The sequence below is a fragment of the Cucumis melo genome, chromosome 8 (genome assembly GCF_025177605.1).
Source record: "Cucumis melo cultivar AY chromosome 8, USDA_Cmelo_AY_1.0, whole genome shotgun sequence".
Classification (NCBI taxonomy): Eukaryota; Viridiplantae; Streptophyta; class Magnoliopsida; order Cucurbitales; family Cucurbitaceae; genus Cucumis; species Cucumis melo.
In genome coordinates this window covers 299,538-326,333 of record NC_066864.1, presented here as the reverse complement: position 1 = coordinate 326,333, position 26,796 = coordinate 299,538, and the positions used below count along the sequence as shown (strand labels likewise).

Sequence of the window (26,796 nt, the reverse complement as noted above, 5' to 3'; positions counted from 1 at the left end):
ATGCAACGACTTAGGAAAGCAAACTGAGATTGAGAGAAGGTCAAGTTCACAAGGGGGCTACAACAACAACAACGAACACAAACGAGATCCAAACACCATCAAACTTTATTAAAATTTAAATAATAATTATGAATATTTTTATTACAAACATATATTTTGAAGCTAATCCCTCATTCAGTAATTGTCAATTACATTATTCATTTACCTTCAAAATTTTAAGCCAAAATTAATCTTTTAAGTTTAAAATAAAATGAATCACATAATTATCGATGTACTCTAAACCACGCTTTTAAAAAACATATCTAATAACCATTAAGTTGAATTCCTTTGTTCAGACTATCAACACACGACTTGTTTACTTTTTACTAATATTTTAAACAACAAAATCAGAACTTACGAGAAATTGTAGTTTTTAAAAAATCTGACTTCATTTTAAAAAATGGAAAAGGAAAAATATATAATAAAATTGTCAGATTGTGACATCATAAACTACATAAATAAAATAATAATAATAATAATAATAATAATAATAATAATAATAATAATAATAATAATAATAATAATAATAATAATAATAATAATAATAATAATAAGGAGGAGGAGGAGGAAGGGTAAATTGACATAGGTAGGGGTTTGGGGTTGCTTCAACAATAACCTTTACTTAGTTGGTAAAAATACCTTACCCCTAAACCCCTTTGTCAATTTCGTTAGGCTACCAAACCAAACCACACCAAATTATTTTTTAAAAAACTTTCTTTTCTTTTTTCTCTTTCCATATACTTAATTTCCCATTCTAAACCAACTATCACATGTCCCACTTTCTTTTCTACTTTCTCTTCCATTTATTCCTAATTTCTTAGATTCAACTTTAGACTTTATTCTATGGTTTTTAAAATCATATTTCAAATTCTCATTAATATTTTAGTTGTTGCTTATTAGGCAATTGATCTATTCAACATTTACACAACATGCTAATTATGTATTATAATTTAAAGAACACATGTACATGTCAAGAGATTGGGTGTAATAATCACTAAATACAATAATTGTATAAACTAGCAATAAATAAAAAATAAAAAAAATTCCTAGAAAAATTAAGCACGTTGTAAGAATTTGTAGAAATTAAAAAAAAAAAAAAAAAAAAGCAATCACGACTTTGAGCTATTTTTATTACAATAGTTTTGGTAAAAAAAAATGAAAATATAAAAAATTGAACATCAAATCTGAAAAAAGTGAATATCCCATTTCACCAATTACAAATTAATTATAGAGTTTTGAGAAGTTAAATTTTATAAAATACAGCCTTTTTATCTCGTTTTACAAATTATTATGTATTTTTTTATTTTTTTTTTAGTTCAACAAATATAGAAAGAGAGGTAGATGAAACCTTACAAAAGAAAATAATAATGATGTTATTTTGCAAGTTCTTGCTATATCGATCATATTCTTTATCACATTTCCCTAAACATTATTTAATTATTTAGACCCTTTTGGTTTCTTTTTGGAGTTAAACCTCTTCTCTTTTCTCCATGCATCCCAAATTCCCACCTTTAGGTTTTTTAATTTAACTCATTTCTCTCTCTCCTTCTCTCTATAAAACCAAACCCCCCTTCTCCTTAAACAATATTTCTCCACACACCAATATGACAATGGCATCAAAACCACTTCTCTTTTTCATATTATCATCCCTTCCATTTTTCCCATTTCTTTCTACTGCATCACCAAGTTTGGATTACTCCTATCCTTCTCCGGCGCCGGCCACCCATTTTTCGGGCGGAAGAAGCTCCCATTACCACCGCCATTTCTCTAATTTACGCAAACTCAAGTCCTCCCTATCTGTTCGCCACGATTCGGCCATCTCTGCCCCAAGTCCCAGTTTTACGGTAAGTTATTGTTTTTGTCTTAAATTTTGAACGTTTACCGAATCATTAGGTAAAATGTGTTAACGAATGTAATTGGGGGATGTGGTTACTCTTGGTGTAGCCACCATCTGGCGCTCGTGTGTATCACGTGACATCGTATGGAGCCGATCCCACAGGAAAAACCGACAGTACAGAATCGCTTCTCCAGGCATTTTCGGATGTTTACAATTCCAACGGTGAAGGCTCGTTGATGGACGGCATCAGGAATCTAGGAGGCGTTCAGATTAATCTGGACGGTGGAAATTTCTTGATTAGTCGTCCTTTGCGCTTACCGGGTGTCGGTGTAGGCAATGTCATGGTACGCGTTCCCGCACTTGATTTTACAGGATTCGCTTTTGTGCTATTTTATCATTATTATTAGAAAGAAAAAAGAAAAGTTGAATTTAATTGGAAATTGAAAAGGGTTTAATTAGGTGAAGAGAGCAGTGGTGTGCAACTAATTTTGGTAACGCCCGGTAGAATTGGGAAGGAAGGTTGTTGGTTGAAAATTATTATGAGGGTCATAAAAGTCAATTCACTTTCGCCAACTCCATACAAATTAATTTCTTTGTTTTCTTATTGTTTTTGTTTTTGTTTTTATTATTCTTTTTTTCCAAAATCAATTTTAATTTCATCAATTCTACCACTAAATTTTAAATTTAATTTAGTGTTTTATTTTTCATAGTTTAATAAGTTTTCATTTTAATGATCACAGGACACATTTACATGATTTCTAATTGATAGTTTCTTTGGAGTAAAGTTAGTCTTATCTTTTTCTTTTTTCTTTAAATGAAAAAATAAAATTGAGGTCGTTTTTCTATGATCTATTTGTGTTTGTCAAATCTATTTTCGTGGGTACGAAACATATGGATTTAAGAGATTATATTTCTATGTTTTTTAAATAAAAAGATTTAGTTTAGGGATGGCACGATTTGAATTGAGAAATAAAAATAAAAAATGGCAAACAAGGGTATGTATGTTGGCATTCACGTCAAAGAGAAGGACTAAGAATTTTGAGGGGTAGCTGTGTTTGAAAATGGAAAGAAAAGCATTACTTTTTCAACACAATGTGGTTTGTTTTTCTTGGTCTCAATTAATTAATTTCTTTTCGGAAACGCATTTCTGTTTCTTCATATCCAAATCTTGCTTTCTTGATGCCTCACGAAGTCATCCATTAATAAATTAAGTTTTCTTTTCTTAATGCTCTCTTTTTCAAGTTTTCTCCCAATTGGTTTATCTACTCTTTACTTTATACCTTTTAAGTCATCTATACAAACTCTTTATTTATTCCACACAATGTAATAAATTTCATAGAGAAAATTGAAATGTCATATAATTTATATAAAAATTAAAACAATAAAGTATTTAAAAAAACAATTTCCAAAAACGCATTGTGCGTGTGGATTATTTATATAAAAGATTAAACACCGTTTGTGTATTTTATAATTGTATACACCCACATGTGTACTACTGGAATGAGTCAGAAAAATCGATTTTCGAATCTTGGGTTTATGAAAAATATCAAACAAAAAATTAAAATGCAAACAACTCAATTTTACAAAATTAAAATTAATCTTCAGTATAATTATTGAAAATACAAAAAACAGAAAAGAAACATAAAATTGGTATTTGGGTGTGAAGAAATGATGTTTTTTTTTTTTTTTTTTTTTTTTTTTTTTTTTTTTTTTTATAAATTTCAGATACATGGAGGAAGTCTACGAGCTTCAGATGATTTTCCTTCGGATGGATACCTAATCGAACTATCGTCTTCCTCAGCCGCCAAGAATTTTAATAACCAAAAAACCATCAACAACTCTTCCACCCATGACGCAATCCTTACTTCTTCTTCTTCATCCTACAGTTACGAATATATCTCTTTCAAAGACCTTCTCTTGGATTCCAATTTCAGAGGTGGCGGCATTTCCGTCATCAATTCCTTGAGAATAACCATCGACAATTGCTACATTACACATTTCACCACCATCGGTATTTCAGTTCAAGGCGGTCACGAGGCCTACATCCGCACCTCTTTCCTCGGTCAGCACATCACTGCCGGCGGCGATCCCGGTGAACGAAACTTCTCCGGAACTGGAATCAGTCTCGTTGGCAATGACAACGCCATCACTGACGTTGTCATTTTCTCCGCCGCCACTGGAATCCTCGTCAGCGGTCAAGCCAACGTTCTCACAGGCGTTCATTGCTACAACAAGGCTACTGGATTCGGGGGTACAGGAATTTACTTGCAATTACCTGGATTAACGCAGACAAGAATCCTGAATTCGTACATGGATTACACCGGAATCGTAGCGGAAGATCCAGTTCAACTCCAGATTGTGAACACATTCTTCCTCGGCGACTCTTATATTACGCTGAAATCAATAAACGGCGTGGCGAGTGGAGTGAACATCGTGGACAATATGTTCAGTGGATCGGACAAAGGAGTGGCCATCGTTCAACTGGACGAATCCAAATCGGCATTCAAGCAAATAGATCAAGTGGCGGTAGAGAGGAACAACGTGAAAGGAATGCAAGCGAAATCAACGGTGGGAAGCGCAGAATTAGAAGGAAACGGAACTTCATGGGTTCTGGATTTCAATCCTGTTCTGTTGTTTCCAAATCTCATTAAGAACGTTCAATACACGTTTCGAAGCAGTGACAATGGGTTTCCGAAGCATATAGTGAGAAATGTATCGGATAATCAGGTGGTGATTGAGACGGACGTTGCGGTGGTGGGAAGCGTGTTTGCGACGGTGGATCAGGGGATGAGTTAGTTAGACATAGAATGGTTTAAAAAAAGAAAAGTTAATAACTAGATTCTATGAATGAAATAATTTATGATTGGATTTGACCACAGAAAGTGTAAATAAGTCGAGAGATTGGCAGTTTCAACTTTGAAATTTGAAAATTGGGTGGAAGGATCGAAAAAGGGTAAGAAAAGGCAATGTGCAATGTTGGCTTTGTTCTCTGCTTTCGCAATGTTTTTTGAAGTCTGGAAGAACGATAAAGACAAGACTTGCTTTTTTTTTTCTTCTTCTTTTTTAAACCCACGCCGACGACCAACATCACACACTCAAATAATAATAAATAAATAATCAATCGATCCATCAATTTTTTTTTTTTTAAGTAATTGTATTATAATAATAACTCCAAGGCCGAGGCCAGCACCTTGGGCCGCTCAGCCCAATTTACTCTCTTCTTCGGCCTCAGCCCAATTTCCGCTCAGCCCGTTTCATCACTCAATGATTCTTGGTAAGAATGACGCATAACAATCAAAATAGAGCCACATGGAAAATTGATTGTTTTTGTTTGGTGCTAAAGATGAGAGAAAAGTGAAGAGACAATGAGACTATCTTTTCTGTTTATAGTGCACAAACAAAAGAAAAGAAAAAAGAGGTTGATTCATTTTTCAAATAACCCCACTACTTCTCCATCACATTCTCATTCTCCATCTTGCATTCAACCCACCTGGCACAAATATCTAATTTGATCATATGCCCTTTTTCAAATCTCATGTTTCTTCATCTCGACTTGTTTTGTCTGTGTGTTTATATTGCTTCCTTCTCGGCCATTTCACCTAGTGGAAAATGCTCACTTCTTCGTTCATGGAGCCCTCTTCTTCTCCTTCCCTTAATCCATCTCCAAGTGTGTCTATCATGGACCCTCGCGAGCATGAACTAGGTGGCAACTTCAACCTCATTGTTATCGTGGTTGCAATTGTTTGTGCCGTTGTTTGCACGCTTGGGCTAAATACCATGCTGATATGTATACTTCAATGTGCCAATCACTCTCTTAGACAAACAGTCCAATGGGTGGCTTTAAGGGGACTGAACTCGGGCATGAAGAAGCAAGACGTGGTTGCCCTCCCAACTTCAACTTACACGAACTCTGGATCACCGACTTCGCCTTCGCCTTCATCCACTTCAGCCTGTGCTATCTGCCTCATCGACTTCTCAAATGGGGATACAATACGAGTGTTGCCGAACTGTGCTCATAGGTACCATGTCAGTTGCATTGATAAATGGTTGCTGTCTCACTCTTCTTGCCCCACCTGCAGGCATCAGCTCAAGTCCAAGGATTCTATAGAACACATTGTGTAGTATCAAGTAAATTTGAACAAATGAAGAGGCAGTAGACGTAAAGTTAATCAGGTAAGCAATAAAGAGTTGAGCTTGGTAGATAAAATTAGTTGAAGTCAGTAAGCAATAAAACTAGATTTTGGTGTTTCCTTTTCTTTTGATTATCTTCTTTTGAGTTGAAGGTAGAACTTTATTGATCAAGGCTATAAAACTAGATAACTGTATAGAGTCGACACATCCATCGATCAAGTTTCAAAAGTTAAATAAAAGCTACTTTAGAATTGTCTCCCTTTTGAGAAGATAGAGCAAAGCACTTTGAGTGGTTGGACCGTAACCCGTCTAAAAGTGGAAGACACAGGAGAATTTATATATTTATTCCCCTTGAAGACACCTCCATGGTTTCAACATCAAGTCCCCGAGTAGAAAATTTAAATCTGTTTTGTAACTACTTGATTTTGAAATTTTATTTTTTTGTTCAAAATTCTACAAGAGTTTGAATATTTATGGAGTAAAACGGGTTGATTTCTTAGTCAAATTGCAAACACCAAAATTAAAAAAATCACCTTTCTAGTTTTCCAATTTAGCTAATTTAGCTTGGTTTTCAAAACATTGGTAAAAAGTAGATATCCATGCAAGAAATGAGCTTAATTTTTAAACATTTAAAACTAAGAAGTAAATTGTTTTTGACCAGCCTTAGCTGGGTGAAACCTTCCTGAAGGTTAGTGGATTGTGGAAGTCGATCATGAGTATAATGCAAGAAATGAAACCCGCTGAGTGCAAGTCAAGAAATTAAAATCTGATTGCAAAAACATAATGCCCTTCAAATTTGGAAACTGATTACTGGATAAGGATTTTTTGGACTTGTAAAGGTATTTGCTTTACGAATTTCCGCATATTCCACAATCTGAATTGCAACGCTACAAAAAGCAATACGCACTGCGAGATGCAGTAAAGTGTCCTAAACAGTGTATTTACAAATACAGATATTTTGTTCCTGTTACAAAATACAGGAGAAGAGCTTCACAATCTTATCAGCATCTAACGCTTGGAACTATGAAAATAAATGAAATGAATCCATCTCAGCAAACACTTCAACACTCATAGATTCTTTGAAATTGATCTAAATCTCATTGGGCATAACTGTCATTAACTGTCAAGCCATCTCTTTCCTATATAAATATTGTGCTTCTCAGAAAAAGGAAGCTCAATACCAACAATCTGCTATATCTTCTTGCTCCACGTTAGGCCGCTCTTTTGGGGGTCCAGAGGTTCTTGGGTATCCTCCAAAGGAACCGCTACCAGGTTTTGCAATTTCCACATAGATCGTCCTTCCATCAAATATCTGGTTTTGGGAGACAGAAGAAACAACATTAACTTTCAAGACAAATCTAGGTGAAGCAACATTAACAACATTATCTACAAAAGACAAAGCTAGGTGAAGTTTTTAACCTTGCAATCCATATTTTCCAGTGCAAGCATCGCATCGTCTTGGCAAGTGTATTGAATAAACGCATATCCTTTTGGTCTTTTTGTTGATCGATCTTTTGCTAACAACACTGCCATGGGTTGATAAGTGAAGCAACAAGATTAAAAAGCTTGTTCGACTTGGTTGGAGATTAGCCAACAAAAACTGCAATTACCTTCAGCAATCTCACCAAAATTTGAAAATTCTTCTTGCAGTCGACTCTCATTGGTGGAGTATGGTAAATCTGCATACAGTTTTTTAATTAAAAAAAAAATCTAAATGGAAGCAGCATTTGAGCATTCAAAGGTGCTCGAGAAAAAGTATTCCATTGATTCGATATTGCAATAACCTCCTAAGACTTCTTAAAATCTAGACATAATGACATTCCGGAAGGCTTCACAAGACATTAAAAAAAACAAGAACGAGAAAATAGCAGAAGAAAACTCATGAAGAAAAAGTTGGTTTCAGAAGGCATATGAATTAGAAGTGAACAATACCCTCTTAAACTTCTCTCACAAATTATTGGAAATCTACTTTCTTAATAAAAATGTTTTCAATTAGTTTACTTCAGAAGATAGTTTGGAAAGGTTCTTTTCCTATTGTATTTGTTTTCTATCGACTTTGTACTTTCACTAATATTAAGTTACACCATGCATAAACAGAACTTGCACTCTAAATAAATTATCAGTATAACGAAAACAGGAAAAAATTAAAATAAAAATAGCTAAACAAATAGAAAGGAGGGTAATGCTACTTTGTTTCTTCTCTTCTCACCTTTCTTGAATCAATTAAAATAAGTGAAAAACGACACCAACAGTTTTCCATGAAAACCCACATTAACGTGACAAAGGTTGGATAATGGGGTCGGGGTGAAAGTCATTCATATTGCAGGACAACATATAAAAAGAAAATTGAGGGAAGGAAGTTGACTGGGAAACTCGAAGAAAAAAGGCAAACGGGAAGATCTGAATAATTTTCATATATATACACCAAGGGCCACAGTTCACCTTAACTTTTTTTTTTCACTTCCAATAAATTATTAATCCTTTATGCCCGTATTCTTAAAAATAAGGAAAAAAGGATCTGTGGAAACTCAAAAGTCTACATAATTATCAATACATGAGTTCCCGTACTCCATAAATGCTTTATTATCCGCTCCACATCACTTGCATTAAGCATCATTATCATCATGTTAGTGGACATCTAAGGTGTCAACAATATTATGCTTTTACTTCCTAATTCCATTTTCAGGAATCAAATTGGACCAAATTGATATGTGTGACCTTCATGGAAAGTTAAAAAAATTAAAAAAAAAATAAAAAAACTATCCTTTTAGCTTCTGAATTTATTTAACTAAAAGTTTTGTGTGCCAAATAAGCAATAAACTATGCCATTAAAACTTCCATTAGCAAGACAATGAAGACTGTATCTCTAGTCACCTACACGCAGAGACGGAAATATAAGAAAAGTTTCAATCTAGATCAATTCAACAAAAGATTTTTTTTTTTTTTTTTAACATTGTCACCAGGATGTGTTATAATTGAACCAGTTTATATACAGTTCATTTTCCTTTTAAACAGGTGCATGGTCAAAGTCCTGGTCAGCTCTCACTGCTAGGTAGTTTGCAGTTTCATAAACAATTTCACTTGCGATAGGTTTTTTAATTTAGGTTCAAAGACTTTCTTGCAGTTTTCCCTTTCTTGGGGAGGGGGATAATTTATCACCCCCCACCCTTTTTCGTGTAGGGACAATTTCTTTCTTACAACTCCATAAACAATCCTTAATAAACTTGGGAATTTTTCAATTCAATGGCATTGAATATCTAACTTTCTAGGTTATTCATAATGAACACCGCGAACTTTCATGGTGTCTTCTATTCTTCCGTACCAATTTCATCATTGCTAATAATAAACAAACAAATAACTAAACCAATCTGATTAGAGTAATCAGGCAGACAACAGCGTAAACTTTCAGCAGAAAAAAGCCTTGAAAAGTAAACCAAAGGCACAAAAATAGCATAAAAAACAACAATAGGGCAAAACCATGACAGCAACCAATAAAGCTAAAAATAAAAGGAAGGAAACAGGAAAACCCTAAGAGGAGAAACAGAAAAACTGAAATCACAGCAAACACGACAAATTGGGGGGAAAATTCGAAATGGGAAATCAAGAAAATCAAATGAAACGAAAGGAAGAGGGAAGTGAATTTACTTCTAACCATGAGTCTACTGGCAAGAGGATAATCAAAGAAAGAAGCTCGAAGATTCAGAGATGGGCGATTGGAAGCGACAAGCGGATTATTCGGAAAAACGGGTCCCCGAAGATTTGAAATTGAAGGTAAGGAGACGGTTGTCGCCCACATGTTGGAGCCCAAATCTGCTCAGTCCACGTCCTGGAGCTTTGCTCGTTCGATCGATCGATCGCACCTCACAGCTCGAATTCGCGGTTTCTTATTTTCATAACACCGGACGGTTTTAATTTTGGAAAATTTATTTTGTTAGTAAGTTTTGATATATGTGTTTTTCGTCGCCAATTTTAAAAATAGGCATTTTTAATTTCAGCACTATCTCAAAGTTTATGACTTATTTTCTATAATTTAACTAATTTTAATTTATTATAAAATAAACTATTATTTTTATTTGTATTATTAGAAGACTTTTATGAAACTTAAAACCACCACTAATGATGATATAAATTATTAGTTAAAGAAAGAGAACCTATGAGTTTTATGACACTAAAATGTTCTAGGATCGACGTGTTGTTTATAAAATTAATCGAGATACGTGGAAGTTAGTTCGAACACTTACGAAAATAAATAAAAAAAAATAATAGAGAAAGAGAATGTTACTAGCGACGATGATTTAAAGATCTTTGTTGAATAGAAGTTTGTGATTAAATGAGTTTGGTTTGTCTTTAATCGGTATGGATAGCTAACAAGTAATGTAAGCCGTAAAGGGTAGATGTATAAGAGCCAAACTAGCTCAATCTCACCCCATCATCCTTTAAGCTTATCATCATTATGCCTCTTTAATGTGAATTTATTTTATATTAAATAACATGTATAAACCTGTATACTATAACATTCTAAATCAACACCTGTAGATATAATTCAAGAAATAAGTCTCGATTAAACTGCTTTTTGTAATGATATTTTTAAATAATCGATTAACTAAAAAACTTATGTATTTCATAAACTAGGTCACCAAAATTACATATATAAACTGTCAAAACAATATCATTTATTGTTATAAATAGAGTAATTAAAGTTATGATTGTCATCTGTACTACATAGGCGTCACTGTAATTATGAAGTAATCATACCTTATATATAATAGCTAAAATCAATTTTTTTTTTATTAAAAAAAAGAATAAGTAGAGCCAAAAATAGAGACAATGTTGAATAAGTTTTGGTATTCAAAGGGTTGACTGAGAATCAAACAAAATTAGTTTACCATTGACTGAGACAAAATTAATTAATTATAGAAGAAGATGATGGCCCTTCATCTCATTATGAGTATGTCCCTTCCTTTGATCACTCCATTCAAGTCAACACTTAGACACCACATGACTCCTTTAATGGTGTGCTGCAACAAGCAATATTCTCAATTTAATATTATCAATTACTAAAATATTTGTTTTTATCCAGCATACCCCTTTATTTTTTTAAAATCAAATATGTTTTAACTATATCTTCGACATTTATTCTTGAATGACAACTTGTTATTGTTGGAATCTATTGAATTTGTTATTTGTAGTTCGTATTCAATATGTATAACTATTTAAGATTATGATCTAATATAATGGTATCGCATACTTCGAAAAAACACTTTATAGTAATATTGTTTTTATTTTATTATCATGTAGACATAACTAATACGTATTAGTAAAAGCACATATAATTTATAAGTATCGATCTCTCCTCAATTATTAAAGGAAGTGTAATTAGTTTAATATCGTTATTTTTTCATCTCTATTAATTAAACAGTGATATGCAGTTAGTTCAATGTGGTTGGTCTTCCTTTTGCAGTTTTCGGATATTGTAGGAAGGTTATCCATATCTCTATGGATGTTAAAATAATTAACCATTAAAAATAGTATTTTGGGGAGAAAAGACAGAAGATAAATATGGAGGGAGAAATTGAGAGAAAAGTAGTGTAGGAAAAATACTGTAGAAAAAGGTTAGTAAAAAATAATGATAAATTTATTTATTTTCTTCAAAACAAGTATAGATTGGGTTTATGATTTTTTTTCTTTTATAAATGTACAAAATTCAACATTAAACCAAACCCCTACTGAATGAAATCGGGAACTAGTGAAATTGGGAGGTCAAAGACCTCATAAATGATATATTTAATTTAATGCTTTTTTTTTTTTGAAAGACTTAAAACCTGCAGCAATGTTCACATTGCATAAGTTAACTTTCAAATTTGATTTGAGAATTAAATAATCTATTCATTAATCTGATGTGTTACAAAATTGACAGAAAAAACAAACAAAAGAGATGATTAAACAAAATAAATTTGGACACAGAGCATGCAGCTAGATACTGTATAGCATATTAAGCCCCCTTTTAAATGTGTACGTTGTTCGTGTTCATATTATTACAACAAATTGCATTCTTAATTTAATTACGAGATTAATTAATCTTATCTGTTCAATGGAAGTATCCACCGCCGTAATTCCCATTCCCACTGGACGAAGAAAACTCCATCCCCAATTCCTGCAGATCGTAACTCAAATCCTCATCAATCAGATTTTCAATTTCCATCAATTCCGCCCCCGGCACTGAAAACCCATTACTTTCCGCCGCCACGGGGAATCGCTGCTCCGGCGGCTGCTGTCGCCGCTGAAGAAGGCGGCCGTCGGAGAAAGGGAGCATAACAGAGGGGTGGTTGTTATGAAGGTGATCGTCTCCATCCTGGCCGAAGCTAAGGTTGACCGGACCCTTATGGCTGCCCAAAGGCAAGGAGGCGCCGGCGGCATGAAACCCAGTGAACTGCTGCACCAAGTCCCTGAAATTGGAGGTGCTGGCATTGAGGAGAGTCGTCGGGGCTTTCCGGGAAGCCCGGGAGCGGCGCCGGGGCTTGGAAATGGAGTTAGAGTTGTTAGTGTTGGGGCCATGGTGGGCGACGGCGGAAGAGGTGGAGGCGCCGCCGTGGGAGTGGTGGGCGTAGAATTGGGTGCCCCATTGATCGCTGGTGATAGACATGTGTGTAAGTAATTAATTAAATTAAGAAGTTAAAAGACGGAGGCGGAGAGAGCGAACAATTAGGGGAATAGTGTGGTGGATGGGAAGAATTAATTGGGACGACAATTGGATAAATATTTATAACATATATGGAAAAAATAAAGGGAAGAGAACGTGAAGAGGAAGAAAGTGATGCTTCCAGGAAGGTACGTGAGTAAACATCAAAGCTAATGGTGACAATAAATGGTAAATTATTAAAATTTTAAAAGTGATAGTAATGGATATATATTTTTATAATGTCACTTTCATTTTCTTTGGTCAATTAATTTTTTTTCTTTCTACAAAATTTTAAAATGGGTTGGGAGTTAAGGAGGCTATGCTATACTCTATACGTTTCCTTCCTTGTTGGAATTTGTTACCTTTGCCACCCACCAACCCTCTAATCTTACTTTTCTTAATTTATTTTCTTCAATATTTATGTTAGTTGCCATCACTTTGCATTTTTCCTTTTTTCTTTTTCTTATGTTAAAGGGTGAGATTGTAGGAGGTAGGAGTGCCAGCAAAATAAAATTTGAAAAGAAATAAGATACGTATATGTCAAACGTGTATGTCAAACGTGTGTGGTTCGGATTGATTTTTTATTGGAAAAACCAATAAAATCAAACCAAAACGAGGGTATAATATTCTCTAAAATTAGTTGTTTTTTAGTATTTTAATTATTATGTTGTATATATATTTGTTATTTAGGGAAAATAATACCAATTGTTATGGAGCATGTATAGAAAAGCGAAAGAAAAAAAAAAGAAATGAAGAAGAAGAAGAAGAAGAAGATATAAAGTGTCAAAATTGAATCTATAAAAAAGAAAGGATACCTAAATTACAAAACTACCCTCAAATTCAAAGCCATGTCTCATTTGTCTTATTTTTAGAACCAGTTGACGTTTTTTATAATCACTTCATAGACCGAGCATTCAATATCATGTGTAACAGAATTTTTACTCGACTTTATATTTATTTTCTCTGGAAGAAACATTTTAATATACATTTAGATAAATTAAATATAAGTCACGAGTGATAAATGTCTATATGAATATATATTACACCATGGTAAATTTTGTTATATTTGTTAGTTCAATTTGACGTATTTGAAAATATTTCAAAAGTTTATTAAACTGTTTTCTTTTAATAAGTATTTAAGTTTTAACTGGTTAAAACGTCTAATACAAAAGTTTTCATTTATTACTTCTATTTGTTTTCTTTTGGAGCTGTTACTAAAATTTCTTAAATTTCTTTTTAAGGGGTAGATTTAATCCCAACACATATCTTTAGATTAAAATTATAATAAAAAAGTAGGTATGTATGTGTGTATATATAATTTGTTGTGTTTTAAAACTAAGTAGTAAACATATAAAAGCATCACTTATGATTTTAAAAATATTATAAGAGAAATAATGTAAGAAGTAATATATATATATATATGGTGCAACAATGCTCATGGCTTTGCTCACTGCTTTGAATATATTTTGACACGTGCGAGTAGACCAAGAACTTTATTTAATTTTAGAATATTTTATCCAACTTGTTTAATGTAATATTTATTCTAGAAAAATAAAACTTAAGGCAAATCCTAAAATCTATTTAATTAATTTAACACTCAAAACAAAACAAATCTTCTTGTTTTTGTTTTGTTTTTTTTAGAGGTTGCTGTTGGTGACTTTCCCAATTTCTTCCTTTGTAGATCGAAGAATGAAAATTGTTGAGATTCAAATAGATTTTGCTGTGATTTAATTACTACTTTATTATCATCGTCATTATTATTATTATTATTAAAAGAGTTTAGTTTCAAAATTGAACTGCAATTTCGAAGTAAAAAAAATAACGTGTATATGTGTTTACAGAGGAATGATGAAGAGCAGCCAAAAAAGGGTATTAAGTAAATGAATTTATACATTATATATTTTTTAATTGGTCAATGAGATAGCAAGAAGAAGGATGAAATCAATGCCTTGATATTGTAAAAGATTAGGTTTTTCATTAAAGTAATAACACGTGATTTTGACCCTTTAACTAATCCTCATTTTCCTATCTCTTTAATCGTTTTTGTTTCTTTTTTTCTTTTATTTTTTATTTTTCATTACAAACAAACGAGGATAAATAATTCTAACTTCAAATCTTTTGTTTTTTTATCTGCTATCAACAACCACTTGTGGAAATAAATCTCAATAATACAGATATAACCGAATGACACTTATCTTAAAATAAATAGCATACAATATAATTGCAATTAAATTGTTAATTGAAAAATTAGGTATTTTAACTTTTACGAATGTTAAAATTTTACTACTAAACTTACGTCGATCGTATAAATTAGATCCCAAAATGAAAAAAGAAAAATTAAACATTTAGAGGAAAATTAAAACTTCTAGGGATTAATTTTAACATTTGTATAGTAAAATATATAATAAAAGGTGTAGAAAGGAAAATTAAATATCTAAAGAAGAAGACGTTAATTACTGTTAGAGTTAAACTCTCACTTGCGAGTGTGAACAGAAGAATAAGTAGTGGTTTCAGTAAAGCTAAGCAGTGAGTGTGAACAGAATAAATTTTTCCATTCAACCACTTGAGTTTTTGAAATTTGTTTATATTTTGAACAACGTCCCCATCAAACTTTTCGTCTATGGTAGTAAGAAGAAACTGATTAATTTGTGTATTTTGGATTAGTTTTTAATCATAACCATTTTCTAATATGCTACAAATAAATTCAAAATTTTCAATATTAATTATTATTTTGGGTATTAAAAAATGAAAACAAGAAACAGACTCTTCTTCCTCTTCTTGCAGCCGAAAGACGAAGAAGACGACCCTTCTCCTTCTCTAATCCCCTTTGCATATTGTAATGTTTAAGATTTTTTCTCCATTAATATCTTTTTTTTAGAATTTTCAAAGTTAATTATTACATGTCCATCCTCTCCAAAATAATAGCAATGTTTAAAAAAGAAAGAACTATAAAAGGGAAGTTAAAAAAGCATAAAAGTAAACATTTTAAGCTTTTGACAAAGAAGATTCAATAACATGAGCCATGAGGAAAGGATTCTCAAATGGTGCAAACAAAGCTAAAGCTAGTGTGAAACCAGAGGAGATGACTTGATCAAGAAAAAACTAGTTCCTTTTGAATATCAAAATTCTAATTCCTTTTCTTCTTTTTCAGGGTCAAAATTTGGGACAATGATTAGTGTAAGGAAAAGTGGGGAATTGACATCTTCAATCTTTTCCCCCCAAATTCCAAACTTTGAATCAGTCTTTATCTTCCTTCTTCCACATTCTCTAAATTCTGTTTGGTACTAATAAATTACAAACCCTTCATCTCTACGAATTTGGTTGCGTTTACTCCTGTAAGAATGCAATAGATCAACCGGAATAGAGAAAATGAACTTCATTCGTTTATCTTCGGTGTTGCTTGTATCGTGTAATGACACATAGAATCCATACCCAAATATGTAACGATATAATTTTGAGTAGATGTGACCAAATACAATCTAACTACTATTGGTCCACTAATGAAATTTCATCGCAATTTCACCAATTTTCATTACAAATTGGTAACACAACCTTTGTTCAATTTGAAAGTTTGAAGTGTGTCTAAATTATTATCACGATTCAAAGGTAATTACCAGAAAAAAGGATTTTGTTGATCCATTTAATCTTCTACGTCTATGTCTATCAAATATCAAACAGATTTTATTGTATCTTAATTATTTGTCATTTTTTTATTTATAAAAAGTTACTTTGATTGAATTTTCATATTAAGTTAAATAAGAAGAATAGTCAAGAGCTGGAATATAGGTGCTACAACTCAATTTTTAAGGTTTAAGTTTTTTTCTTTTATTGAAGACCTAAGCTGATGTGCATCAAAATGTGAGAAAATTCAAAGTCAATGAATGACTTGGGGGACAAAGCTTATGTTTGCAACTTTGTGAGCTTCAAAACATTTATTAAAATTTGAAAACATATAACATTACAAACTGTTAAATAATTTGAACTTCAACAAGTATCTCTTCCCATTCTCTCTCTATCCCGTTCAATCCCTCTCACTTTTGAATTTTTCTTTTCAAAGTTTTTGACCTGGTCATAATTCATTATATATATACATACATATATATATATTGGTTTTATATAATACAATAGAAATCTGAAGAGTTGAACTTAAATTGTACTTCCCATTTAGCAGAACTCAGCTTTTAAGAAATTGCTTTGTTTTTTAACTTTTCTCGTGAACTCACACAGTTATTTCCTCAATTGGAGACAAATGGTCAAACCACCTTGTAATTTTTTCCGTCCTTCCAAAAAAATAAGTGTAAGATTGAACGTTCAAAGTGTTCAAAAGTCAAAAGAAAAATCAATAAAATCAGAGAAAGGTCTTACAATTGAGCTGTGTGTGAATAGGATGAACCCCAACAACTTTAGACCACTTAACTTTAGAAAAAAAGACAATGAAAAGGGCATAAACAAATTATCATACAATTGTAATTTACAAGGGGATTGGTATGCTAATCTCAACACAAAAATTGGGATACAATGGCTTTTCTTTTTATCACACTCCTCCCCTAAAGAGCTAAAGCTAGAGCGTTTTTTTTTTCTCTAGCTCCAATTTTCCTTTTACATTATAAAACTGAAGATATTTCCCTATTCTACAGTTATTTCGAGTATTGTTGTAAGTCTTGGTCTTTTATATCTCCTAAGAAGTAAAGATGAGCAAACAACACTTACCGATGACAAAGCCATGCACGCACCGGCGGCCCATGGAGGCAATTTAACACCCAAAGAAGGAAAGAAGACTCCGGCAGCAATAGGAATTGCTATTACATTGTAGGCCATTGCAAATACGTAATTCAATCGAATCCGATTGAAAGTCTTCCTTGAGAGATCGATGGCTGTAATTACGTCTTCTAAATTATTTCTCATCAAGACGAAGTCAGCGGCCTCAATAGCAATATCAGTTCCAGCACCAATTGCAATTCCAATGTCAGAAGCAGCTAGAGCAGGCGAGTCATTGATACCGTCGCCTACCATTGCAACTGTGCTTCCATCCTTTTGGAAGTTTTGGATGACTTCGGCTTTTCCTGCTGGCATTACTTCTGCCCTCACATCTTGTATACCAAGCTGCACGACAAATTGAATGCAACACATTAACTTTTACCTCGAGAATGTTTGTCTCATAGAAAACATGAACGGACCCAATCTTGATTTATGAGCAACCATCGTGAAATTCAGTGTCCAACATTAATTTTTAGAGCTTGAATTTAATTGATAACGTCCTAACAGGAGGCTTGTGCAATTGTTTAATTCTCTAAATTAGGATTTAACAGACCAAGATATGGAAGAGAGAAATTTATGCCAACCTCTTTGGCGACAGCTCGAGCTGTTCTCCAATTATCCCCTGTAACCATGACTGGGGATACTCCCATTTTTACAAGACCCTCAACAACAACTGCAGCTTCTCGCTTCAAAGGATCTGCTATTCCCACAACTCCAATTAAGTTGTCATCACATGCAACAAGAATGCCCGTCTTTGCACTTTCTTCAAGCTCTATAACGAAATTATCCACATGAGGTGCTATGGATATTCCACTTTCATTCATCAACTTCCTGTTGCCAACCTGTTAAGTACAACGGTTTTTTGAGAAGCAGAACCACGAAACAGAACTATATATATTCCAGGATGGAAGAAAATCAACGCTCATATTTCCTTAAACTAATAAAATGAACTCTTACCAGAATCCTTTTTCCCTCAATAATGCACTGGATGCCTTGGCCTGGCAACGCAGAGAAATCTGTGACATCAAAAAGCCATCCAGAAGACTCTTTACTTTGATTTTCCACATTTTTGGTGGCAGAAGGCTCATCAAAGAAATGGAAATGACGTGCATACTCAACCATAGCTTTTCCCAATGGGTGTTCACTGCTAGCCTGGCCAAAAGAAAGAGCAATAGTAGTTAATGGTTGAGTAGGTTCACAAAAAAATACCAAAAATGTTCATCACATCGCCCAATTCTCAACAGATGCTAAAAGATTCAATTCGTGTCCTTTAAGTATACATAATAACGTTTGAAGTCTTTTACACAAAGATGGGTTAAAGATATCAAAAATTGCAATTCACCTCTGCTGAAGCAACCAACTTAAGAAAATCTCCTCGAGAAATTTCTGTGAATACTTTGGCCGTAGTAACGGTCGCTTTCCCTTGGGTTAGTGTGCCTGTTTTATCAAAAATCACGTACTTAACCTTTTGGGCCCTCTCCAAAGCATCTCCTCCTTTGATCAAGACACCATTGCTGGCGCCAACCCCTGTAGCAACCATGACAGCAGTAGGTGTGGCCAAGCCTAGTGCACAAGGACATGCAATAACTACCACTGCTATTGCAAACATGAGGGAAAATACAAAGTAATTTCCATTCTCTGGGAGCCATTTAGCAGGATAAGCCCCAAGGATTCCTCCAACGTACCTACAGATGTCAAACAAGCGCTTTAGATAATGTTTTTGTCCAACTCTTAATCACACTGCAAATTTGTCAACTCAGCTAATAATTAAAGTGCATTGATGTCATGCTTACCAACCAAATAAGGTACATAATGCCATAGCAACGACGGTAGGAACGAATATGCTTGCTACCTGCAGGCCAAAGAGAAGCATTAACACCAAAATTAATAAATAGGCAATATTTCTGAGAGCCCCACATGTATAAGAAACACACGTCCAAATAGAGTGCAGCAGCGTGGAAGACAAATTCTAGATGATTCTGCATCACTCTCTCTATATATATATTTACGTACACAAGTGTGCGTGTGTGTATGCATGCCCAACAAATCAATTTGACAATTTCTTTTTAACATCTTTGTTTAGTGTGTAGCTACATTAATCCCGGAAGGGAAAAAAAATAAAACAAAACCTATATATGTTTAATGTTTCCCGTGTGCCTTTTTATTTACTTTTTCTCTCTTTTTCTTCCTTCCTTTCTTTGTTTTTTAAATAGAGTTTTAAAAACATATATCAATAGATCAACAGGTCAGGCCCTTGGCTACATTGAGAAAATATTTGGTCCATGGAAAGGAAGAAGAAGCAGAATAGAACTGGGAGCAAAATAGAAGTTATGACAACTAAACGGATTTAAAGGAGGGAAAAGCTCAAATATAATGTCCCATTTAACGATACTGCCTACAAGATCAGATCTAATAAATCACCATACATGTAAATTCCACTAGTATATAAACCAAATGGCATGCTCAACGATCCGTAGGTCACTTCATCAAAAGAATATGATGGATATCACTCATTCACGTTTAATGAAGTTCCATGCCAGGAGGTGACAATCCGAGCAGCTCACTCTTAGGTGTTGTATTTTGATATTCTAGTAACTTAACTCCAATGAAAAGCTAGAAAAACCAAGGAACACAAGCTTCCACATCCACTCACGATACTTTTATTGAGTTCATATCTTACCATTCCTCTTCGCTTCACACAACAAAAGATTAAAAAGAATGATCCCCTCCCCCCAGTAAAAAATGAGCACACTAAAAAATCTATTATTTGTACGATAACTGAAGGCCTTAGATTAGATTTAGACGTTTGTCTAATAAAAGTAAAACTACTCATCATGATACTTACAAAGTCAGCAAATTTCTGAATGGGGGCTTTAGACATCTGAGCTGTCTCAACCAAACTAATAATCTGGTTCAGAACTGCATCAGATCCTACTTTTGTTGCTTGAATGTGAAGGGCTCCATGAAAATTAATTGTACCACCAATAACGTTCGAGCTAACCTCCTTCAATACAGGTATAGATTCTCCGGTGACCATACTCTCATTAACATAACTTGAACCCCAAACAACAACACCGTCTGCTGGAATTTTTGTACCAGGAAGAACCTTCAACACATCGCCAGGTTGAATTAACAGAGCATCGATCTCCCTTTCTTCTATCAGATTCCCTCCTAGAAACACAAATAAGGACCACTCAACTAATATAGAAGACAGGTAATAACTTCTCTTTGTGCTAAAATATCTCTCAATTAATGAACGCTGAAATATCTGGAATGTCATTCATTAAAATGTCCATAACTGTAATAAAGAGAACTATAAAACTATTGATTCCTTAAAGTCCAAGTACCTTTATCTCGGATAAGCAATAAAGCAGTTGCAGGAGCAAGTTCTACCAACTTCTTGATGGCATCTGATGTTTTCCCCTTGGCAAGACACTCCAAATACTTCCCCAATAGTACAAAAGTTATCAACATAGCACTTGTTTCAAAATACGTAGGAGACCAGAATCCAGTGACTGCACCATAGAGAAGTGCACAAACAGAATAGACATAAGAGGCCGTAGTACCCAAAGCAACCAAGACATCCATGTTAGTTGAACCATTTCGAAGAGCTCTAGCAGCTGCAACATAAAAGCGCTTTCCAATGACAAATTGCACAACAGTCACCAATGCCCACTTTAACCAATCATCCATGAGGAAGGGCCCACAGCGCCAGAGTAACAATGAGTAGATTAAAGGAATGTGAGGACATATTACTCTTTGGAGAAAGATGAGCACCTGGAAGAAACATAACCATGAAAATTTTCAAATATATCAGAGGAGAGGAGTTTGCTTGAAATTCAAGTTACGAGGGTTTCACAAATGTTAGGACAAAAGACCTTTCTTGGAATCAAATTAAAATTTCTGTTAGATACATGTAAATAAAGTGCCAAGTTTCTAAAATCTCTTAATAAACTAAACTCTTCTCTTTATGTAACAATGAGATCAAATATACAAATAAGAAAATTCAAACAAAACATGATCTCAAATTATGGATTTTTTTTATCACGTGGTGAAAGAAGTAGTTATCTGAAGTAACGCTAAGATTAAGAACCACGGATACCAAAAGCATGAAAAATTGCATATTCAACTTAAGATTGGCATGTAGCTGAGAGGGAAGAAAATTCACGTACACTGAGAAACAGACTGGAGATAAAAAGCCGAAACATGTTGTTAGCCTCTTCAACATCTTTAGATGTTAACCTTGTGTAAGGGCTTGTAACATGCAGTTTAAATTTTCTGTTGCTTCTTCCCTCAATCTCATCCACTAAGGATCTGGGACCAACAACTTCTGGGTCAAAAATAATTTCAAGTTTTCCTGATGTGCTGTCAAAAAGAAACCGTTTCACCCCTTTCAAGTTGCTAAGTATGGCTTCCAAAAACTGTACGTCAACCTCACCAGCAATGCCTGCAACCGTGAGTAAAATTTTATCTTGCTCACTGCTCTGTACAAATGAAGCTTCAAATCCAGCATCCTCAATTGCGTTAACTATATCGTCTTTACTGGTTATTGTTGGATCGTATTCAACTTCTCCCAACGATGTGGCCAAAGCAACTACTGCTCTTCTAACACCAGGAAGATCTTTTAATATGCCTTCTACCGAATTCACACATGCTGCACACGTCATACCACCTATGGTAAATTGACCCACCAGTGTTCCATGCAACTTCTTTCCAACTGAAGTGGTTTCAGGTATAATCTCAGCCTCAAATCCAGCATCTTCTATTGCTTCCTTGATGTCCTTCTCCTGATTTTCTTTAACAATTAGGAAGAGAAAAAATTGCAATTCGGTATCTACATATATTTTTTATATAAGTTCTTTTGGAAACTAAAAATCACTTTTGATGGTCCATAAGAGGCCGATAAACTCCAAATGGATAGCCAATCACAAAAAAAGTTACTGACCAATGATCTAAACCTAAAACCTAAGAGATTGATTCTCATTGATTTTATGGTGTCAAAACAAATAGTTGTCTCTTCTTCCTGAATTTTTCTTCCTCAAATTCCGTTTGCTTCTCTAACTTTCTAAAATTCTCCTCATTTCCTACATAACATAACCCCATTAAACACTCTGCAATGCAACAACCTCATCCAGTTAACTAACTTATCATCAATCTAACATCACACGCTATGGCCGAAAGAAGAAACCAAAATAAAAGGAAATAGAAAAACCTTAACCAAGCTGGGATCAAACACCACGTCAGCTCTGTTCTGAAGCAATGCAACGGAAGCCATCAAAACGCCATTAACGCCCCTGAGAGCAGCCTCCACGGAATTAGAACAAGCGGCACAAGTCATCCCAGAAACTGTGACCTGAACCCTCTTCATACCATCCCCAATTTGACCAAAATTCTCTTCATGCCTCTCGTATGAATCAAGCAAACGCACATCCTCAAGATCATCGGGGATTTCATCAGCCGCAGAAATATCCGGTAGGCGACGGTCTGCGGCGGCGACATGGGCAAGCTGGAGGTCTCTGAGGCCCGGCGCCATTGAAGGTCCCCCGAGCAAAAATGAAAAAAAAGTAATGAATCAGAAGCAGAAGAAAAAAAGAGAAATTGAGGAGAATCGAAAGAGATAAATTGGGAGAGATATTTAAGAGGATAGATTGAAACGAGGAAGACAAGGGAGACTTTTATCCGAAGAAGAAGAGAGGTTGAGACAGCAATTTTCTAACTAAAGCAGGTGGAGGTGGTGGGACAGCATCGAGAATGGTGGTGGTGGGAGGATACTTTTTCTTACGTTTCCCACTTTACCCCTCCCAACAAATTAAAATATTATTTTATTATTATTATTACTACTCCTACTACTACGACTAATTGTACTCCCTTGGCTTGTAGTACTGCCAACCCAGGCCCATGCGCCCATGCCCTCCTTTTCACTCACTTTCCTGTACTACCACGTGAAAAATAAGTCTTTTTAACTTTTTTTTTTTTTTATCTATTTTCTTTTAACTTATAAATCTATTTTTCACAATAATACAGTTTAATTATCTATTTTCACAAAGCATATATATATAAATTCATTATCTGAATGATTTTGAATTATATCAATTATCAATTGAGTTAGTTAGAGGAGCAACCACCTTTTAATTCCAATTGTTAGTCAATAAATTTCACTAATCATTATATTAATGTGCATTAATTGGTAGTGTACATTGTTAATAGCATATATATATATATATATTTTTTTATAACGATCAAAAATGAATTATGATAAGAAGATCAATGTAGTTGTTAAAAGCTTTGATGTCTAATTCTTACATCATGCAAAAATAAATATTGTCTTAAAAGCAAAATTATTGTTATTAATTATCTGTATTGTTCATTTAATTTTTTAGAAAGAAAAAAACAGACTACATTTATTTTAAAATAAAATAGAATAAATGGGTATACTTGTTAATTTTCGCAAAACTATATTACAGGTTCGTGAGTTTTAAATGGCTTCAATGTGTTAAAAAAATAGTCCCCATAAATAAAATATAATTTGAGTTACATATATATTTTTTACTATATTTGAAAATACTCCCACTAAAAATTTTCATAGCAAATTATAAGAATCTAAAACTAATAAAATGGGGCTGTTTCTTGGCTTTAGTGTCTTCTTTCTCGGTTTCGACGTGTGGCTGCTCTCAAGATTTTTCTTGCTTGTCTTGTGGCCCATGTGGCGTTAACGATGGTTGATTGTCTTTTTTCCCCGTTAATTTCTATATTAAAAATCAATAAAAATGTGAGAAAAAAGAAGGACAGATTTGGAATTTAAGATGTGTGGGTATTTGGTAATCGTATCCTTATGTCATTCCATCGTCCATCTCATTCTTTCAAAACTAAATATATATATATATATATATATATATATGTAGTATATTGGTTTCCTTGTAGACACTGTAACGGTCTTCACTGTCTTGGGGCACGGCCGGTCATCATATTACGTTTTGCTATATATTCGGCTATGAACAATTTTTGTGCCCTTCACGTGACTATTCGATCAGCATGGTATTTTTTTTTCCCTTAAAAAAAATAAACAATATATTATTATGTATTTTATGATTGAAGGGAGATCAGTGTAATTTAATTAGCTTATTCGTCACAAGTATGTTTAATTAAAATATTGTCATGACATTGTATATGTGTAGAGTACACGTATTTTTATCAACACTTTTTTGGTTTAAGGTATATAGAATACACGTAATTTAATTTCATTGGGCATGTGATTTATGGAAACGTGGGAATAGATATCATATGATTGTAGTGTTCTGAAAAATAGAAAATGGAGAAGTGACTGAATTTCCACTATGGATATATAAACAAAAAAGAAATAGAGATAATTAATGTCCAAGAAGAGGATGGTGAAATTGGTTCAAATAATAATAGAGGATAATACTTTTTATGACCCTTTCCCACCACCTGATCATTTTTAGTATGTGGAAACCATTTATTTTACAATCATGTCCTTTACTTTTCTTATTTAAAGCTGGATGGAGATATAAAGTCCACCCTCCACATTTTTAAGTTTGACCGAAGCATTAATTTTCAGACATTCAACACAAAAACATAAATCCATAAATCGTTTTCGCATTTTATTGCATCTCACGTAAACCTAACTAGTAGCTACCTTATTCATATGCTTGAAAATCATTTAGAAAACCATTCAATATATAGATAACTATTTCAAGCTAAGTCTATTTAGTTGTAGAGTTCTTAAGATTGAACCATATAAAACAATAACGACTCTATATTATTTGAAGTAGTTTTTCTTAATTGTAAATTTATATAATCGTCACGATTCATCTTATGATTTGTTTTTGTTTATTCTTAATTTCAAGACGTTATAAATTTTGTTAAGTTTAATAAAGTAATAATAATAATTTATATTGAATAAGAGATGTATATGTTTTAAAATTGTCCGTGAAATCTCAACAAAGACGTTTCTTTTTTATTTTGAAAAGTTAAGGCCATGCACAAACCTTTCTTTTATTCGTCTTTATTACTTTATTATTATTATTATTATTATTATTGTTAAAAGGATGTGGATTTGATTTATATATTTGAAAACACCGAAAAAAGAAGGAAAAAAAAAGCTGCTCCAAGTGGATTGGCCAACGCCGGGACCCAAATACCACCTAATCTTATGTTCCAACTAATAATAATAATAATAATAATAGCTTTTTTACCCTGTAGAAGTAGGTATGTATTTCCTATTTTATAATTAAATTTGACAGATAAAATATTTATTATTTTAAAGTCAAAAGGTCTAAATTTTTACATTATTTATTTACGGTAATAAAAAAGAATATCGACAGAAGTGACAACCATGATTGTGGGTAATTAAGTTAGTTGGTTGATTAGTTGACAGAATATTGTAAGAAAACGGCTGTGATCATATCCATGAAACTATTGGTTCTACTTGTTAAAATGAAATGTGTTTTTTGGTACATAAAATTAAAATCTATTTATTTCTCTTTTGATATAATTAACGAACTAATTAAAATAAAATTTATAAGAAAACATTACATGAACAATAATACAGTTACCACGTGCAAGGTACGGAAGAGGAGCCGGCCACCCACCGATTCACAAAGTCCGAAAAGGCAGTTAAAGCAGGTGATCTAAACCAACTTTTCTAAAAATGTTTTTATTTATAATCTTACAATATATTAGGAGATGAAGACTCTAATCACTATCCATTATTATTTTAAACTATTTTGTTTTTCTTTTTTCTATCTATGAAAAACCTATATAATATATACATACATATAGTTTTTTCGGGGAAGGATGAATAGAACCTATAGTTTCGAAGCCAACGACGTAAATTCTATATCAATAAAATTATCTTCGTATTAACTTTTAGTCCAATTAAATGAATTAATAGTTGACTGAGTTTAAATTTCCAACCTTGGTTGATTGTAAAATAAGAGACAACAATGATATTGATATAAGATGAGTAATGTATTTTTCATTCATTTTCGTCATTACTCGTTGCCTTACTTATCGTTTCGTAGAATGATGAGTTTAGTTGAATATTTAATTTATTTTTTAAAATTATAATACTTATTGATTACAATGCGATAAATTTATGATTATTTTCAACTACACCAAGATGAACCAACATATTTACAAAGGTATAACACGTGTTTATTTAAAAAATATATAACACATCTTTGCAGACAAGATATACAACACATTTTTAATACAATTAAATTAATCATATATCCGTTCAAGAAATATGAAAACAAGAATCTGGGTGTCAAAAATCTAAGAAAGTTGCAAAAAATGGCCAGAAGGGAACACCCCGTTGAAATTAGGTAATTAT

At 33.2% G+C, this 26,796-nt stretch overlaps 5 protein-coding genes across 5 annotated transcripts; 2 read left to right on the top strand and 3 right to left on the bottom strand.

Annotated features, from left to right (window-relative positions):
* Nucleotides 1-1,519: 1,519 nt before the first annotated feature.
* On the top strand, nucleotides 1,520-4,872 carry LOC103484272 (polygalacturonase QRT3-like). Its single transcript, XM_008441264.3, has 3 exons — nucleotides 1,520-1,883; nucleotides 1,984-2,220; nucleotides 3,602-4,872. The coding sequence occupies exons 1-3, from the start codon at nucleotides 1,644-1,646 to the stop codon at nucleotides 4,670-4,672; spliced, it is 1,548 nt and encodes a 515-aa protein (XP_008439486.1). The 5' UTR covers nucleotides 1,520-1,643; the 3' UTR covers nucleotides 4,673-4,872.
* A 484-nt stretch (nucleotides 4,873-5,356) lies between these two features.
* LOC103484271 (RING-H2 finger protein ATL74-like) lies at nucleotides 5,357-6,124 on the top strand. The gene has a single exon (XM_008441263.3). The coding sequence runs from the start codon at nucleotides 5,486-5,488 to the stop codon at nucleotides 5,996-5,998; it is 513 nt and encodes a 170-aa protein (XP_008439485.1). The 5' UTR covers nucleotides 5,357-5,485; the 3' UTR covers nucleotides 5,999-6,124.
* Nucleotides 6,125-6,849: 725 nt separating this feature from the next.
* Nucleotides 6,850-9,973, bottom strand: LOC103484270 (glycine-rich RNA-binding protein 4, mitochondrial). Its single transcript, XM_008441262.3, has 4 exons — nucleotides 9,653-9,973; nucleotides 7,618-7,686; nucleotides 7,427-7,533; nucleotides 6,850-7,319 (listed from the first exon to the last, which is right to left on the bottom strand). Exons 1-4 carry the CDS (start codon nucleotides 9,801-9,803, stop codon nucleotides 7,182-7,184), a joined length of 465 nt encoding a protein of 154 aa, XP_008439484.1. The 5' UTR covers nucleotides 9,804-9,973; the 3' UTR covers nucleotides 6,850-7,181.
* Nucleotides 9,974-12,095: 2,122 nt separating this feature from the next.
* On the bottom strand, nucleotides 12,096-12,650 carry LOC103485295 (uncharacterized). The gene has a single exon (XM_008442849.1). The coding sequence runs from the start codon at nucleotides 12,648-12,650 to the stop codon at nucleotides 12,096-12,098; it is 555 nt and encodes a 184-aa protein (XP_008441071.1).
* Nucleotides 12,651-17,003: 4,353 nt separating this feature from the next.
* LOC103484269 (copper-transporting ATPase RAN1) lies at nucleotides 17,004-23,210 on the bottom strand. Its single transcript, XM_008441261.3, has 9 exons — nucleotides 22,657-23,210; nucleotides 21,617-22,231; nucleotides 20,792-21,221; nucleotides 20,290-20,615; nucleotides 19,238-19,296; nucleotides 18,787-19,129; nucleotides 18,402-18,596; nucleotides 18,029-18,286; nucleotides 17,004-17,789 (listed from the first exon to the last, which is right to left on the bottom strand). Exons 1-9 carry the CDS (start codon nucleotides 22,975-22,977, stop codon nucleotides 17,313-17,315), a joined length of 3,024 nt encoding a protein of 1,007 aa, XP_008439483.1. The 5' UTR covers nucleotides 22,978-23,210; the 3' UTR covers nucleotides 17,004-17,312.
* Between the last annotated feature and the right edge of the window lie 3,586 nt (nucleotides 23,211-26,796).